This window comes from Onychostruthus taczanowskii, unplaced genomic scaffold (genome assembly GCF_017590055.1).
Source record: "Onychostruthus taczanowskii isolate IOZ18803 unplaced genomic scaffold, ASM1759005v1 scaffold3, whole genome shotgun sequence".
In the NCBI taxonomy this organism is placed as follows: Eukaryota; Metazoa; Chordata; class Aves; order Passeriformes; family Passeridae; genus Onychostruthus; species Onychostruthus taczanowskii.
Genome location: NW_024500349.1, coordinates 9,796,331 through 9,813,072, shown reverse-complemented (window position 1 = coordinate 9,813,072; position 16,742 = coordinate 9,796,331). Strand labels below are relative to the sequence as shown.

Here is a 16,742-nt window from a genome sequence, read left to right as displayed (position 1 = left end):
CAAAGAAACCACAAAGACTAGAAATGCAATTATAAAAGGTTATACTTTTCTGTTGAGGCCAATCTGCTAGAGACAATACACAAGCCATAACTGATGTACCCTGAGCTTACAGACAATTCTCTTTCACTAATTCAAGAAACTGTTGATTTTGAGGCAGTGGCATACAATTCCTAAACAATTAGATAATGATCTGCATACAGATTAAAGTCTGATGGAAGAATAAAAGGCAAATTCGAAACAGAATGGACCAGCAGATGTGGGTACAATATGAAGCAAGGTAGTCAAGAGAAGGGTCTCAGTTTTCAGAACATACCAACTGCTGGTCCCTGAAAAACATACCCTCCACAGCAGAATTTACAGACTGTAGGGGTCTGGGGGTGAGGAAAGAAACACGACTGGATAAAGTCACACAATCAAAACATAACCATGCGTCAATTTTTAACAGTATTGTCACCAGTGTTTACACCATCTCAGACAGACTTGGGCCCATAGGTTCTATTCTTTAGTGTGTATCTGAAAGACTGAAGGTAATCATGCTTCTATAATTCTGTGGAATATTTTGGTATCTGCACTGTAAACAACAATAATTATTTCCAGCTTCACTTTTAATCAGGAAAATGGTAAGAGCACCAAGGAAAGGGCTTCAAAACCTTACAGGCAATGGTAAAGTTGTAACATACAAGGGACTTTGTGAAAATCTGTCCTAATTTATTGTGGCATAATCAGATGTTGCACTGTAAGTGGTATGAATGATGACATATCACCAGAATTATTGCAACAATGACAGAACAAGGTAAAGCTGAAATCTGCTGTTCTGTTTAACTTGCACTGCCTTATACTTAAACTGCCTCTGTAAAAAACAAGTATGCTAGATTTGTTATGGAAACACGTACAGTTCAAGTTCCATGGTTCTCTGTGTAATTTTTTTAAAGAAGTGGCTTCTGGCACTGTGCCACTGACACCAAGTCCAAGTAAATCCTTATTACACAGATCACTGACCTGAATCTACTGATACTCTTACCCACCCATCAATCCAGCTGCCAGGCAAACCTATTGCATCCCACACATGAAGTATACACAACTTCAGCTGAGAAAAAAGTCACACCCACTTTCAAAATGGCCATGTAAAAACTTCTACCATTATTTTTCCCCCAAAACAATGAAAAAATATTTCTGTTTCTCTGAGGCTTGATAATAAAACCACATTCCTTTAAGGTAGGGGGAAAAAAGTCACATACAAAAGGCAATTTAACCAGTTGACTCATGCTTCTTAAAGACATTAACCAATTTATATGTGCAATGGATTTAGTTTTTAAAAACAGTTTCAAGTTTTGCCCTGCTGCATTTCAGTTTTTAAATGTCATTTTAAGCCAGATTTAAACAACTGTAAGACTTATACAACAGCCTTATGAACACATTACCTGTAACATAATAATTGGTATGAACAAAACATTCTCACAATGGTATTGCTAAATAAAAATCAACACACTGATTTTTATGCAGCTGTGATACCACTAGGTTTGCCACCTGTCAGTAATTTAAAATGTTTAAATATTCCCTTCATGAACTTGAGCCTCAGAAAACTTGAGAAGGCATGATTTAAAAAGCATGAGGTTTGATTGTCAATTTTTTTTTAAATTTTAGATTTGATGGCAGAGCTGAATTACCAGAACTGTATTCATTTTGACAATCCACATCTACATCAGAACGTATCACTACACATTAGCTGTTCATTTTCTTAATGGAAAGGCACAAACTAGATTTAGTTGGGATAGTTGTTTTGATTTAAATACTCTCCTTTTTCAGGCTTCCTTCAGCAGCTCAAAAAGCCTGTTGACAAGGACTATGTGCAGCTTCCTGGACATAATCACCTCTAAAGCAAAATAAAACAAAACCCAGCCTAATGAGGTGGCAAGCCCAGAAGTCACAAGTGTTAGCAGGAAGTTCCTACAGCACCAAAACAATGGAAATGATGGTTTTACACATAATTTATTATTCCTACCTTCCAAATACTTAGAGACTTTATCCATTCGAACTGCCATATGGTAAAGAGAATGAACAAAGAGATGCAACATTTAGATTTTAAATCATTTACAGAAAACAAGCCCCCAAAATCACTGAGTTATGATTATTAGTAGTACAAAGAAAGTTATTTGTCCGAACCTGATGTTAGGTCAGATCCTCTGCTCTTTTTTTCTTCTACTATTTCATAGAACGGGCCTATTACTTGTAGTAACTCTTCAACTTTGTCCGTCATTGGCATGCTCTCAAGAATCTGCACAAGTACAAGACATGAAGCATCTTATGAAACAGCATTTCAATGATTCATTCACTCATTTCAACTGATTTTAGAAACTGCTGGTTATTGTAGAACTCAGTAACATTTCACTAAGTCATTAAACTTGTTGTTCTGATTTTTTTAAACATTTTTTAATTACAGGGAAAAAACATAAAACTAAGTCATTGAATAAGAATCTTATATTAATTTCTTTTAGGTGAAGATGAGATGAGAGAGCTAATGCATTTGCCAACACTAAAACACAGCCTTGACACAGTATTTATCAGTAGACTTTGGAATCCATTATTTCTTCAATTTTGAACTAAACCATCTCAAAGTTCGACAGCCTGCTGTTAGCCAATATAGTTATTTTACAGACAAGACTTTCTACAGAAAAAAATAAAATAAAATTCTTTTTTTATGTTAGAGGATTCCTTTTCAAACCCTACCACCTTCAATGGAACATAATGAGCAGATCAGAAGTGCTCTACTAGGTCCTTTCTAAGCCCAAACAAAAAAATGGACAGAGTACTGCAAAACTGAGACAGCTCAAAGACCAACTTAGAAGAACAAACTAGAACCAAGTTCTGCTCTTGAAGTCATTTGGAGCGTTTCTTCATTTTAAGTTTCAAAAACAATACCTTTGATCATATGACAGGAATGCAAAATCTTAAATCTAAAATAAATTAAAGAGAAGAGATTCAATAGTTGGATACTATTTTTAAAGCATATGGTATTATTGTCCCATTCTAGTTTAAGTCCTTTCAAACAAGCTTTTTGCCAACAGCTTTGTTCCTCTTCCATCCTCCACATTTTTAGTTACCATATTTTAAAAGTGGCAATAGCTAGAGGTAAGAACACAGGCTGAAGCAAACGAACAGCTACAGTGCACCTCTTCCTCCTGAAGGGCATCAAGAAGGCAACATGAGGGTACAAGCTGCCACAGAACATGCTGCTCAAAGGCACCAAGCACACCAGTGTGCAGCAGGAGCACAAGCTGCAGAGTTATTGCACAGAGCAGGAGCTCCAGGCAGGCTAGCACCTAGCGAGTCAACACTTGCAAACCAGTCAAGGACACCAAGAGACAACAATTCTATCGACCTGCAGTTTCATTGCCACTTCTCTGATCTGCTCAGTGTATGTAATTCATTCTGTCTTTGTTAGGGAGAAATACTCAGACACACAGAGCTGGATATGAAACAGAGATTGAACAGTTTTGTGACTGCCGAGTTTTTCACTTCAATAACGTTGAGAGGAACAAGAAGCCTTTTCTAGGATAAAGTTTGCATTTGTTATGTATTTATTTCTACAGTCAGGTTTGTAAACTGTTCCATACATGCATTCCTGTGATGTCTGCACATTACTGCTCTTCACGCACTCTAAATGTACACCTCAGTATTGTCTGTGCTACTCATAGCAATTCTTAGAATTTTTTTCTAACTGCTAGCTTTTAGGTGAGCACAAAAAGAGAAAATACTTTCACCAGCAAAAGTAACTGCTTGCTTTTTATAGCTAGGCTTAATAAGCAATCTCAAAGTTTCAAAATTAAAAATAAGTTATTATGTATCCTGATTTACTGTTTTCCTTGGATACCACACAATTCATATATAGCCATGTTCTAAATTACAACACCACACAGTGTTAACACTTCATGCTAAGATATCACTTAATTGTAATACATAATAAAACAACATATCTGAAATGTAAACAAATTAGTTTAAACAACATTGCAAAATAAATTTCAGAAACACTACCTGAAACAAACTAACCTTGAATCTGAGCTCAGGTGCATTTTGTTTATTTTAACTATAAATATTACATTATGCTGGTCTCTCACCAGCATATCAAAACCTCACCCAAACACACTCCTCAACTGTGATTTTCAAGGTTACCACACTAAGGAGTGAAAAAAAAACCTAAAACAAATTTGGAATTTTGTGACAAGGTCATCTGATGCGTGTATAGCCCAAACACAATGTGCAAATGCCAGGGAACACCCCAGGGCTGGGGGAATAAGGCAGGCTTATACACCCTTAAACAGTCCTGGGATATCAGCATACAAGCGGGCTTTTGCCCCTCAGACATGGATACCCACACAGCAACAGCAGACTGCTCACAGTGAGTCCATGAGGATTAGTGAAGTATGTGCTGATAGAACAACCCAGTGGATCCATCTGAAATGCACTTCCACTGACATTGCAAGTAGAATCAATTGGGATGGAAAAGCTGAAGGTAGTATTCCAAATGTGAGAGCTGAAACAGCACCAAACAGGGTAAACAGATTCCCCAGTTTCAAAGCTAAGCAAGGCAGGAAGTCACCTGCTCTCCAATCCCTACACATAATCCGCACAGAAGCAGAATATTTGTGGTTCATTAGGGTCAAGGAAGCAGACTTCCTCACAGGAGGCTGACTAGAGTTTTTTAGAACAAACATTGCAGTTTCACTTGGTTTTAGTGTCCTGACCAAACCAGTTACTGCACTGAAAAAAACCCATAAGGTAATCTACTGAAATATCGACACATCTTGAATTCAAGATTTGAAATGAAGCACTAAATCTTGTGGCACACATTCAAAGGAACTATTAAAATTTAGTGGGATTTTTAATCAAACAAACAGTATTTGGCCTTCTGTGTTTTCTGCTTGTTTTCCAGTTTAGAGCAGATATAGTAATAGCAGCAGGAACTAAATTACCAGAACTACAGACAGGAAAAAGAACACTAAACCAGACTCCAGCTCCTTGCCTAGTAAAAATTTTTGTTGTATCACCCATTAAACAGATTCAGAGTTTGCTGTCAAGATAGTGGCCTCAGAAATAAGCAAGTGTATTTGGAGTAAAACTTTTTCCCTTTGACTCAAACCTCATTATAATAATAGATTACAATTATACTTTGTATATTGACAGCAAATAATCTTTAAACTGGAAAAGTAATCTCTAAAAGTCTCAGTGAAAAGACTGCAGTGAAAAGGGCTAGTTAAGAAATTACATGAAACTTTTAACTCTTTTTACTTTAGTTAATGCTGCAATTCCCACTTAATATGGTGACTGTGACTGCTTACAAGTTACACATCTATTTGAAAACAGAGCACACTACTCAATGTTAATAGTTTCACTGCAACTACAATATTCATGGAATATTTTCATAACAAGTACAGAAAATTCAGGTTGTTGAGTTCTTCCTGAAAACCAGAAAATTATTAAGTTTACATACTGGATTATATTTAAGTCTCCAGTCATGAGAGTAAGACCTTTTCTCCTAAAGTCCTTCTGGAAAGTTGCTTTAGTCTCTTTCCCAGGATAAAAATCACTTACCTCTCTCAGCTCTAAGAATTGAGGCAATGTGCAGTACAAGTTTTTTTCCTTAATGCCCCTTTACCATGATTTCAACATTTCACTTTCTTTAGCTCTGTCATTTAAGCCTGTATCAGCTAGAGCTCTCATGTTTCTCTGAAAAGAACACAAATTCTGTGTTTTGAAGGAACTTTGTAATTTTATTTTCCCTGCAGGCCAAACAGAATAGTACTGAAATGTAACAGTTCACACAGGAAGTAACTCATTTGGAGCTTTGGCAGCAGTAGTCAGCAAGACCCCCCTCACATTCCTCTATTTCTGGAACATTTTTTCTAGAAAAATCCCTTCATTAGTAAACATACCTTTTTCATTTCATCAACATAGGCTATCATGGCTTCTTCTTTGGACATGTTTCCCAAGGCACTCCAAGCATCCCTAGGAAAGAAAGTCACATACACCTTCAGTATCTTCAGGGCGTACTGGATTTTTTTCATCTTGGCCTTAAGTAGGTCAGTTGTGTAATGTCCAAAGTTTCTCTGATACAAGTAAAATTCAAGAATGATTCACATTATTTTTAAAGTACAAATATATAATTTGCTAGGATAATCACACAGTGGAAGAAGCAGCAACAAACTGAACAGACTAGGGACTGAAGAGTTCCTCACTGACTACCTATGATTATGTACCCAGTAAGCTGTAAATAAGCCCAGATAAAAGACACACACATTACCCTTTTGACTAAGCTGAGTTTAAGATCCTCTGCTGTATAAAATAAACAGGCCCAGACACTTCAGCCAGCACTTACAAACAGCTGTCACTGAGGTAGAACAAGCTACAAAAAAAATCTGTCATTTCCGAGTTTAGCAAGCAGGGAAAGACAAATCAGTCTAGTAGGCAAATAGTTACCACAGCAGCTACTTATGACCTAAATAAAATCTTCCCTTCTACAACTCTGCAAGACAGCAAACTGTATCCAAATTTATCAGTATTGCACAAGGCATCTGTCAGAACACAGACTGCAATAAAACAATTCCTCAGTCTTGCACATTATTTGACATTCCAGGGTATTTGTCCGACCCATAGAAAACCACCAAGGTTGGTGGCTCACATTCCAGCTACAACCAACCAGGTGGACAAAAGCTCCCAGCCCTAGTCTGTCCCCTGCACCAAGATTCCCAAGACCACCATAACCACAAAGACAGCAATAATATTTGTTCTTCAGGACAAATCATCATTAAAATATTATAAGCAAAACAGTTACATTGGCTTTTCAAAGAGAACTTGGCAATTTGGTGAATCAGAAGTCTTCCCAGGCCAAGGCAAACACAGATAGTGGGAAGACCTGCCACTGAGCAGACAAACCAGAAAGACATAAACCCAACCTCCCCACCAAGAGCTCAAAGCTGTATTAGTGGTTGCCAGTGATCACTTATTTACTTCAGGCTCACATCACACAGGAAAACTCGAGAAGGAAGAGCTCCAGACACGCCTCCACATCACTCATTCTTCAGAGCACCTAAGACTTCATTTTACAACATGGGATAAACACTGCAGAGGTGCCATGATGGTGGTGGCCTAAGAAAAACCTGCCCACCTGCATAATCCAAGGGAATGTTTCCATCCGCAACTCTGAGAAGTGATCAATTATCTGAGTTACAAAGTCAGAATATAACAGAAAACTAATTCAAGCATCAAAGTAAAAGTTCTTTTTATTTAAAAAAAGAACGAGTTTAGAGAGTTTCTTTCTTTCTTTCTTCCTTCTACTCTTCTAAACATCTCCACTCCAAACATAAAAAAAATTCTCCAAAACAACAACTCATGAAAAGTTACCATTTGTATCTACCAATTGGATCCCAAAATCCAGGTCGAGGAATGTTACAGGGTCCTTGGGTTGCTTGCTTATAAAAGCTATAGAACTTGAGCATCATCTCATTCGTTGGCTGGAATGAACCTAGTGAAAACATTTTAAAATACAATTAAATTGTCATCAAGAATATTAGTGAGTATTTGACAAGCTTAATGGTTCTGTGAGAAAATAGCCTGCAGCCTGTTACAGCCTGATTCACAACAGTACAATATTAGCCAACAGAGAACATCTTCACCTCATCTACCAAGAACCAGCACCACTGAAAATATTTACTGTACAAACAGCAAGTTTCAGATGGAGTTTAAAGGACTATAACCTTTCCTACTGCTAAGGTCAAACTCCACAATTAGAACAAAAAAAAGGTAATAAGTAACATCAAGCCAATGTCCTTTCACTCAGTTTAAAGGGACAGGTTTAGCTCTCAGTAAAAGTATCTTGCAATTCACTTTACTGTTAACAAATAGCTTACTGCAAGTCTCCAGAACTAAAAAAAAAAAAAAAAAAAAAAAAAAAAAAAAAAAAAAAAAAACAAAAAAAAAACCCAAAAAACAAACAAACAAACAAACAAACAAAAAACCACCAAACACCAATCCAAACAAACACAATTAACCCAAAACACAGCCTTCTGCAGTGTTTTTGTTTACCTTAGGTATTTATTACTTTCAGTAACAGTTTCACTCTACCTCCCGATTTGATTTTCTCTTCCTCCTTTGTGGAACACACTTTTGTAGAGGTAAAAAGTGTAAATATAAAACTCTAACAGCTAGCAGGGAAGATTCATAACCAACCCATTAAATCAAGTAGCTTAAGGTAGGATTCTAATCATTAGAAGTTGACAGTGACGTTTACCTCAGAACCTCAAAAACATCCGATTTTACTTTACACCAGAATTAATGATGCATGTAATAAACAAATGTTTTAAAAATTATCACAACTCTTATCAAAAAGATAAGTTCTGGGGTTTTTGTCTTTTGCATTTTGTTAACTCTTTCAGCAGAGGGGGACTCACGGTAACAGCTTTGTTAAAGCAACTTCAGGATTTCAGGGAGGCTGAAATCGCGGGGAGCTGACAGATCCCCTGGTCCAGGCTCCCGACTGAGGAGCTCAGAAGGCCCCGGAGCCGGCGTTCCCCACGAGAGGCGGGGAGCAGCACGAATGCCGAGCTTTCCAGCGGTTCTCCAGCCGCTGCCGCGGCCTCGCCCGCCGGGCCCTGCCCGCCCGGCACCGATGGTGCCGCTGCCGCTGGACCCCCCTGCCGCACTCACCATTTTTGGGCAGGCTCTGGATCACCTTCACGGCCGCCTCGAACCTGGTGGCGTGCAGAGAGCCGGTCTCGGCCATGGCCCCGGCCCCTCACCGCCTCCTGCTCGGCTGCCGGGCCACGTCCGGCGGGGCAAGCTCGGCTCAGCTCGGCGCCCCAGCCGCAGCCGCCTGCACGGGAGCGGTGCCGGGAGGAGCCGGGCCGTACCCAGCCCCAGCCCCAGCCCCGTTCCCGGCCTCGGCCCCGGCCCCCGCCCCCGCGCCCTCCCCTCCGGCGGGGCCGGGACAGCCCGCCCAGCACCTCGGACCGGCCTCGCCCCGCAACCCCGCCCGGCCTCGCGCTCAGCCCACCCCGACCTCCGCCCCGGCCTCAGGCGCCCATGTTACGTCTCCCACAGCGGCTCCCTGCCCTTCCCTCCTCCCGCACCGCCCCGAGGCCGCGGGGGCACGCCGGGAAACGTAGTTTCTTTGTCTCTCCTTCCTCTTCCTCCCCTCTCTCCCTTCTGCTTGTATTGCTGCAATACGGGAAAACTTCAAAACGTGCCATTGCCATATTCCACCCGTTTTACGGACCTCAGTTATCTTCAGGACACCTAGGACACCTCACAGCCTGCTGTGCTGCTGCTGCCTCCCCTCCTCACAGCCTATTGCTGCAATACGGGAAAACTTCAAAACGTGCCATTGCCATATTCCGTTTTACGGACCTCAGTTATTTTCAGGACACCTATGACCTCACAGCCTGCTGTGCTGCTGCTGCCTCCCCTCCTCACAGCCGTCCTCATACCCGCACCTAGTCACACACAATTCACCTAAATTACCACTGTAGACACATTTTTTGAAATAGTTTTAATGATTCCTATTTACATTAAAATTTTAGGCATGCCTAGAACCCAGGGAGCAACTATTTCCATGGTATCCAGAGATGTGGGTGAATACCAGCACAGTACTACCAGTTATCTCGGTAGCTAAATAAATGAATGGCCTTATTCAAGAGCGCTGCGCATCCAGCACTCTGCAGTCAAACAAAAGTATGCTAAACCAACTGCTATTGTAGCAAATGGAATAATTTACCCAGTGAGCAACAGGATGAATTAACAGCCTCATTGAATGGAACTGAGTCCAAAAACTTGGCATTCCAGTCAGTTCATTTATCTAGTACACAATATATATTTTAAATTCCTCTGAAGGCAGTTGTGTGCTCACAGTGTATGCCCTCTGGTGGGAAAGAAAAGCCCCAGAGAGAGGGAATTAGAGCAGATCAGCCCTAGCTCTGCTGAGCTAGTGCATTCTACAAGGTCAGCAGCCAGCTGGCCTGGGGAGAGCTTTGCTGGAGAGAAGCTGACACTTCCAGAGGTGTTCAGATAGGATTCCCCACACTGGGCAAATTATAAACCCGTGTTATGAGCACTGCTCCACTCCCGAATGTTACAGAATTATTTCTCTGCATTTTTCATTTTGAGTGCTGGATTTCTAAAGCACTTGTGAGTTTCATACTAAGATCTATAATCTTTTTTATCCATGAAGGTAGGAATGACAGAAACTCAGATCAAAGGGAAGCGCCTTTTGAAGATAAATGGGTCTCCGTATTCTTTGAGCATGCAAGGAGTTAATTTCAAAAGTAATACAAAAATTAGAAGCCTTTTGTGAAGCCAGCTGATGTGTAAATTCTGTTTATCCGAGACAATCTATAATGATGTTTGCCTTTTAATTGATTTAAGAGAAACGCAGTCTGCATTTTTATAATGAATGTTCCCAGACTTTCACTGGAAATAAGCTTTAGAAGAGATGCAAATGACAACCTATTTAATGGCTGTGTGCAGAAATAGAAGGTGCCCTCTTTGAACTGAAAATATGTGAGGGTGTAAGATCTGGAGATCCAGAATGAGGTAATTGAAGTAACCCAAAATAATCAGTATCATCATGCTCTGACACAAGCATGAAATAGTAAACGAGAGGCAAATTTTGAGCAGTGACAAACATTTTGTGAGAACATATCACAAATGACCAGTTAATTTTAATGATCATATTTAATACAAATTAGCATTGTTAATAGATGTCTTTATGTATATTTTGCATCCTCAGTGCTGTGACTTCCATGAAAAGTTAACAATTAAATGTGGAGTACAGGTAATAAAGGAGACCTTCTCATCTCTCACAAACAGCCAGAAATGTATCTGCAGGTTTATCTCAAGAAGGACCATTCTTTAGGGAACACAATTATATTACATGCTTGCAAAATCTAATCATGATGTATGTGTTACACTGGGCTGTGTTTCTATTGTTCCACAACAGCAGTTTCCAAAGTAATCCTAAGTATGACTTGCTCTTATTTTTTTTATGATCCAGTGTATGAAAAGCCAAACTTTGGGAACTGTGACAGAAAGAGTGACCAATGACGCCCATCAGCTGGGATGTGAGAGAGGACAGACCATGGCTGGCTCTGCTACCGGCGTGATTTGGCAGCGAGTGCAATGTGTGACACTTGACGTGTCTGAGTGATTTGCAGTCCTCACACTCCTCTTCACTTGGTCTTTCACAAACTACTTACGGAGAGCCTGTGAATCACTAATATGAGGCATTCCTGGCAGCATTGAGACACATAAAATCTCGTATGGAAGCATGCTGTTGTAGCTGCTGAAGGAATGCATTTAGGGGATCTCTGAAAAAAGGCAGACAACCATGATCTTGAGTGTAACCTGGGACATATCCTTCACAAGTACTTTAGGGATGGTTATTGAGTGCAGTTCTGCTATGCCACAGGATAGTATATCAAAGTCTGATGTGTGGACCTACCTTACAATCCTCATTTTGTGTTATTTGTGAGCTGCTACTGTCCCTTTTCATAATTTTCATTTGTATCCTACTGCATTAGTTTTCTAGCAGTTGCTTCCAGTGCTGAGCTAAACCCCAGCCCAGCTTGAAGAGCACCTTCATTTTACTTAAGGGACAAAGGAGTCAGTTAAATTATGCAAGTGAGAAGCTGAAACTGGAACCAATTATGCCTATTGCTCCCTCAAGGGTCTGAATCACAGCAGTGTATTTTACAGAATACTTTAGAAATGGTTCTCAAGAAAGTGGACTATAGTCTCATATGCATTATGAGCAAGTTCTGTAAGCTACCAGATCCAAGAGCATGTAATTTTAGCAAGGCTTACTTTTTGAAGTATGTAATCCAGCAGGGAGGAAAAATGAATTATTTAAAACCTAATAGTCATAATTATGAAGAACAAAATTAGCATTACAATTTCTCACTCAAATCTACATGCTGATGAAGAATGGAAAGATGTCATCTAAGAAGGGAAGACTTTCTTGCAAGGAGCAACTTTCTACACTGTTTACATTAGAAAGGCTAATGTTTCAAATAACATTTACTAAGAGGATTTTTAATGAAGTCATGAAGGATATTTGTGTCGAAATCAACAGCTCTGGAGAAAGAGAATTATTCATTTACCATGAATATGGCAAAAACAGCGGCTGAAATTTGTTCATTTACATAGGCCAATCCCTGTTCCTCAGCAAAAGCCCTTTGGGCAAAGAACTAGTTTGACACAAACAAGAATGCTTTTGGGGATAGAAGTTCCTTGTGACGTTCAGTTACACCCCTTAATAACTCAACTAGAAATACCCATTCATTACACAGTTGGGGATTAAGTAATGGAATTATTTTTAACTATTATTAACAGCAGCTTCTCAGCCTAAGGATTATTCCATTTCAAATCTCTTTTGAGTTATTCAATTCAGGTATCTCAGGTCTTTCAGTGGTCAATATTTCAACCTGTGTTTTTGTTTTCCTCCATGTTCCCCCACTTCACACATATTTCAAAAAAGTAGATGGAGTAACAAGAGTATAAGCTTTGACCTCTTTCATAAAATGCTCTTTGAAGAACAAAATATGATCATACTTCCAAACACATTCAGCAGCATTTGACTTTGCATTGAAGTATACAGCACTTTTGAAGTCAAAACCCTTTACAGGTTTATATCATTGTAGGTTCTAAAGCATAATGCAGTGCCATATGTCTTAAGCCCCTCTTTTTTTTTTCTCCAAGGCTACTATTCATCTCTTTGATGAAATTTTTAATAAAGTTCAGTTTTCCTTATTGCCTAAAGGTAATATTCTTGTAAAGCCAGCAGATAGTTATAAGAGAATTGTTCAGATTTTGCATATTCTAGAAAGAACATTCTAAAAATCCCGTTCCCTTACAGAGCCATAAACTGAGCTTTGAAAAGTATGTAGTTTCATCTTGCAGCAATGACAAACTGTGTCTTATTATAAACATCAGAAGACAGCTTATAATAAATACTTAATCCTTTCCCTTCAGTAAAATACAGGATTTCTGGAGGTCGAATTGTGCTGTCATTTACAGTGATATAAATTTGGAATTACTTGATTGATTTGGGAATATTTATGGTGTTACACATTTTCATAATGTAAATGAGTAAGAATTTGACTCTGAAAAATCGAACTGTGTCTGGTATATTTTTCCTGTTTTGACATTTGTGCTTCTTGTCTTCTCAGCTACTGCTGCTAAAGTTTTAGCAGCCTTTCCCTGTGTAATTTGCCTTTTGGGAATAGCAAACAAAATGCTGTGACTTTATCATAATAATGTGCTTATGCAATGGCATATTTATAGCCAGACAGCCCTTGTGATATTTTCCTTTCAGTATCTGGAAAGGGGAAAAAAATAAAACACCCTTACTTTATGCATGCTTTTTTAAAAATTCTAGCAAAATAATTTTATTATTCTTTCTAGCAAGTCTGAAAAATGACTTTGTGAAAATTTGATGATTTTAATGACATTTTTCATGGAACACATTTATCAGTATGCAGAGCCTGGAATATAACTGGCAAATATCTCAAGTACTTTCAGGCCTGTTTTTATCGTTGTGGGTATTTATCCAGCAGAAAATATACCACTGTGGTTTTGGTCAATGGCTTTCAACAACCTAATTCAATAGATAGGTGAATTACTGGAGTGAGTCCTCCAACAAGCTCTCAGAAGGATTTAAGACTGAGTTTAATTGGGTGTCTCAGCACAGGACCCCCACTTCATTGCAAGCCCCATAAGCACCCAGCTCTTTTGCTGTGCCAGTCATAGTAAAGATCAGACTTCTACAGAAATCAGTGCCAGCTAGTCCCAGTTATGAACCACAGATTTTTCACTCTTGTATTCAGATCATGTTTGCAGCAAGACATTTCTAACAAAATTTATCTTGGAAGCTTTATTGAGAATGAAGTTTGACATTCAGGAGCTATTTCAGTTTATACTGTTTGATCATTTCTGCCCAACTGAAATAAAGGCATTGTCTTTGGCTCACAGTTTTGGGATGATAAGGCCTGTCCAGTTCACTTAGATGGGGAAAAGTGAGGAAATCAAATGTCTTAAATGTTTTTTTAATTTTCTTTGCACTAAAGTATTCTAATCACTATAAAATATGTTCAGCATGAGAAACTTAATATCAAAGCTTCTGTAAATGATAGGTTAACGATGAAAGATAGCTGTCAGTTTTTGTTTCTGAAAAACTAGAAAAAAAAATCAAAGAACTTGCTGAATAGATTCCCAAGTAAATTATTGTTGGTTTTAAAAAATAACCCAGGAAATAGAGACAATTTAGCTACTCAAAATGAAAATTGTCTTTGAATCCACAAAATCTTTGAATGCACCTGAAGAGAGGTGTTTAAAGGTCTGCTGCAGATAAAGACACAAATGCAGCCATAAAGTAAGAGGGGATCTGGGTGGCCACGTCACTGTGACAACAATTACATTGGAATCTGTCACACTGAGTTACCTAACAGAGGGCAGAGGGCAGTTTTGGCAGGCATTATAAGTCTCCAACCAAAGATGTGCCTGTTAAGAGCCCAAGTCTTCAGTGTCATAGAGACTACTTTAACACATCCTGAAATCAAATATTAATACTACATTTTGCCATGCAAAAGAAACAGAACAGTAAAATATGCCCTGCATAATATTAAAATGCCATGCAAAATATTAAAAATATCAGTTTTTAATCCTTAAGCAGCCATGTCTACTAGATTACTAAGCTCCCTATTATCCTCCTGAAGGGTTCTCCAACAATCCTATGAACCTGTATAAATAGAAATCAAGTAGCTCCTGGATTTCTTTTATTTAGAATTTAATTCAAAAATGTTTTCACTCCAGTGAATTCATTCTTTCATTGTTATGTCTTTCCAATATTTTAACATCTTTTGTGAATCATTGATACTACTTGTATTAATGTCAGAGGCAATAGAAGACTGAAATATTGCCTTCTCCAAACTCAGTATTCTCACTCTTACATCCAGAATTCATTGGCCCTTTTGGACATAGAGGTGAGTGAAGGCAGAAGGTGGGTCAAAGCACAGGATCTCCTTACCATACTTGTAGTCGAGGACCCCCGTTATAAGTGTGTGCTCTTAAAGCTTTTGTTCAGAGTGGTGGGAACAAGACTGGGTTACAATCACTTCTGCTGTTTGTGAAACTAGCTCATCAGATTGTTCTATCATGCCACTCTGTTCTTTTCATTATTTGTCCCTGTGGGAATTTTATCAGCAATGATTTTATTGTTTTCTTGGAGGCTAATCAAAATAAATTAACCAACAAGAAGTCAAGATCAAAATAGCCTTTATGACCACTTTTGAAGTCTATCAGCATTATTTTTATTTAATATGCACCATAATGATTTTCTATTAAAATAATTATTTATTTTTACTTTTTTAATTGTAGTCTCTCAAAGTTTTATTAAGTTACATATTTTACAGAATGTAAATACATTTCTACAATACATTTATCTATTAAATTTGTATTCTCACAGCAAAGGATATTGAGTTATCCTGAAAATATGTATACTTCTCTATACATTCCTATTGATTTGCATTAATTAAATTGGTTTTCTTCAATTTTTTCTTAGTGGAATCTCCTCTTAGTTATTCTTGCATATACTTGGGATCAATATTAAATTGACAGGGCTTTAATACCTATATATCTCTTTTCAATATTGGCAGAACCTTTGCTTTCTTTCAGTGCTCTGGAACTTCTCCAGTGTTTGAAAACTGTCTGAGAATGAATATTAACAGTCTATAACACTCTTTGCTGGCTCATTTAAAATTCTTGGATGTGATTAAACTGTATGTGCTTATTTAAGAAGATCTAATTTTAGAAGATGCAGATAACTAGATCACCCTAGTTTTTCCTTTTTATGTAAATAAAAATATGGGTTTTAAACACTGTGATTAAAGCTTTTGATTAGTCATGTTCTCTGTTTCAGAATCTGTCATGATAAGTGTACTGCAGACACTATTTACTCACTTCCAAAAAGATGTAAAATAGTTAAATATTTGGAGAGTATATTTATGGTGTATAATAGAGGGAACAGTGCAATAACCAACTATATAGATGTATATTTGTACATATATGATAGAGTATAAAGTAGTGAGGTTCTATATAAAATTGATGAGTACATTATGAGCTACTGGTAAAATCACAGAACAATAGAATAATTTGGGTTTTAAGAGACCCTTAAATGTCATCTTGTCCAAACCACTGCAATGCGCTGGCACATCTGCAACTGGATCAGGTTACTCAGAGCCCCATCCGACCTGATTGTCAATGTTTTCAGGGTTGGATCAGCTACCAGCTCTCAGGGAAACCTGTTCCCATGTTTCACCATTCTCGTTGTAAAAAATGTCTTCCTTGTATCTAGTCCAAATCTACTGCCTTTTTGTTTAAAAAATACCCCTTGTCCTATTGCAATAGGCCCTGATAAAATGTTTGTCCCTTTTAAGAACAGAAAGGCCAGAACAAGATCTCCCCAGAGTCTTCTCCAGGTTGAACAACCCCAACTCTCTCAGCCTTTCCTCATAGGACAGTTATTCTCTCTCTCTGATCATCTTTGTGGCCTCCTCCAGACCTGCTCTAATAGGTCCATGTTTTTCCTGTAGTCAGGCCCTCAGAGGATGCAGTACTGCCCACAGGGTTCTCCCGTGGATTAGGTGAGTTGTGCTGTAGCTCACACAGCTGCACAAACCTTCTGACCCCACTCCCACCAC

At 38.6% G+C, this 16,742-nt stretch overlaps 1 protein-coding gene across 1 annotated transcript in view; it reads right to left on the bottom strand.

The window, feature by feature from the left end:
- ACBD5 (acyl-CoA binding domain containing 5) overlaps positions 1–9,086 on the bottom strand; it is a 30,151-nt gene extending 21,065 nt beyond the window's left edge. The window contains exons 1-4 of the mRNA XM_041408616.1: positions 8,701–9,086; positions 7,399–7,519; positions 5,931–6,003; positions 2,164–2,275 (exon numbers count right to left, since the gene is read on the bottom strand). Of these exons, the coding sequence (XP_041264550.1) occupies positions 2,164–2,275; positions 5,931–6,003; positions 7,399–7,519; positions 8,701–8,776 (382 nt within the window). The 5' untranslated portion in view covers positions 8,777–9,086. The remainder of the gene's footprint in view (positions 1–2,163; positions 2,276–5,930; positions 6,004–7,398; positions 7,520–8,700) is intronic.
- Between the last annotated feature and the right edge of the window lie 7,656 nt (positions 9,087–16,742).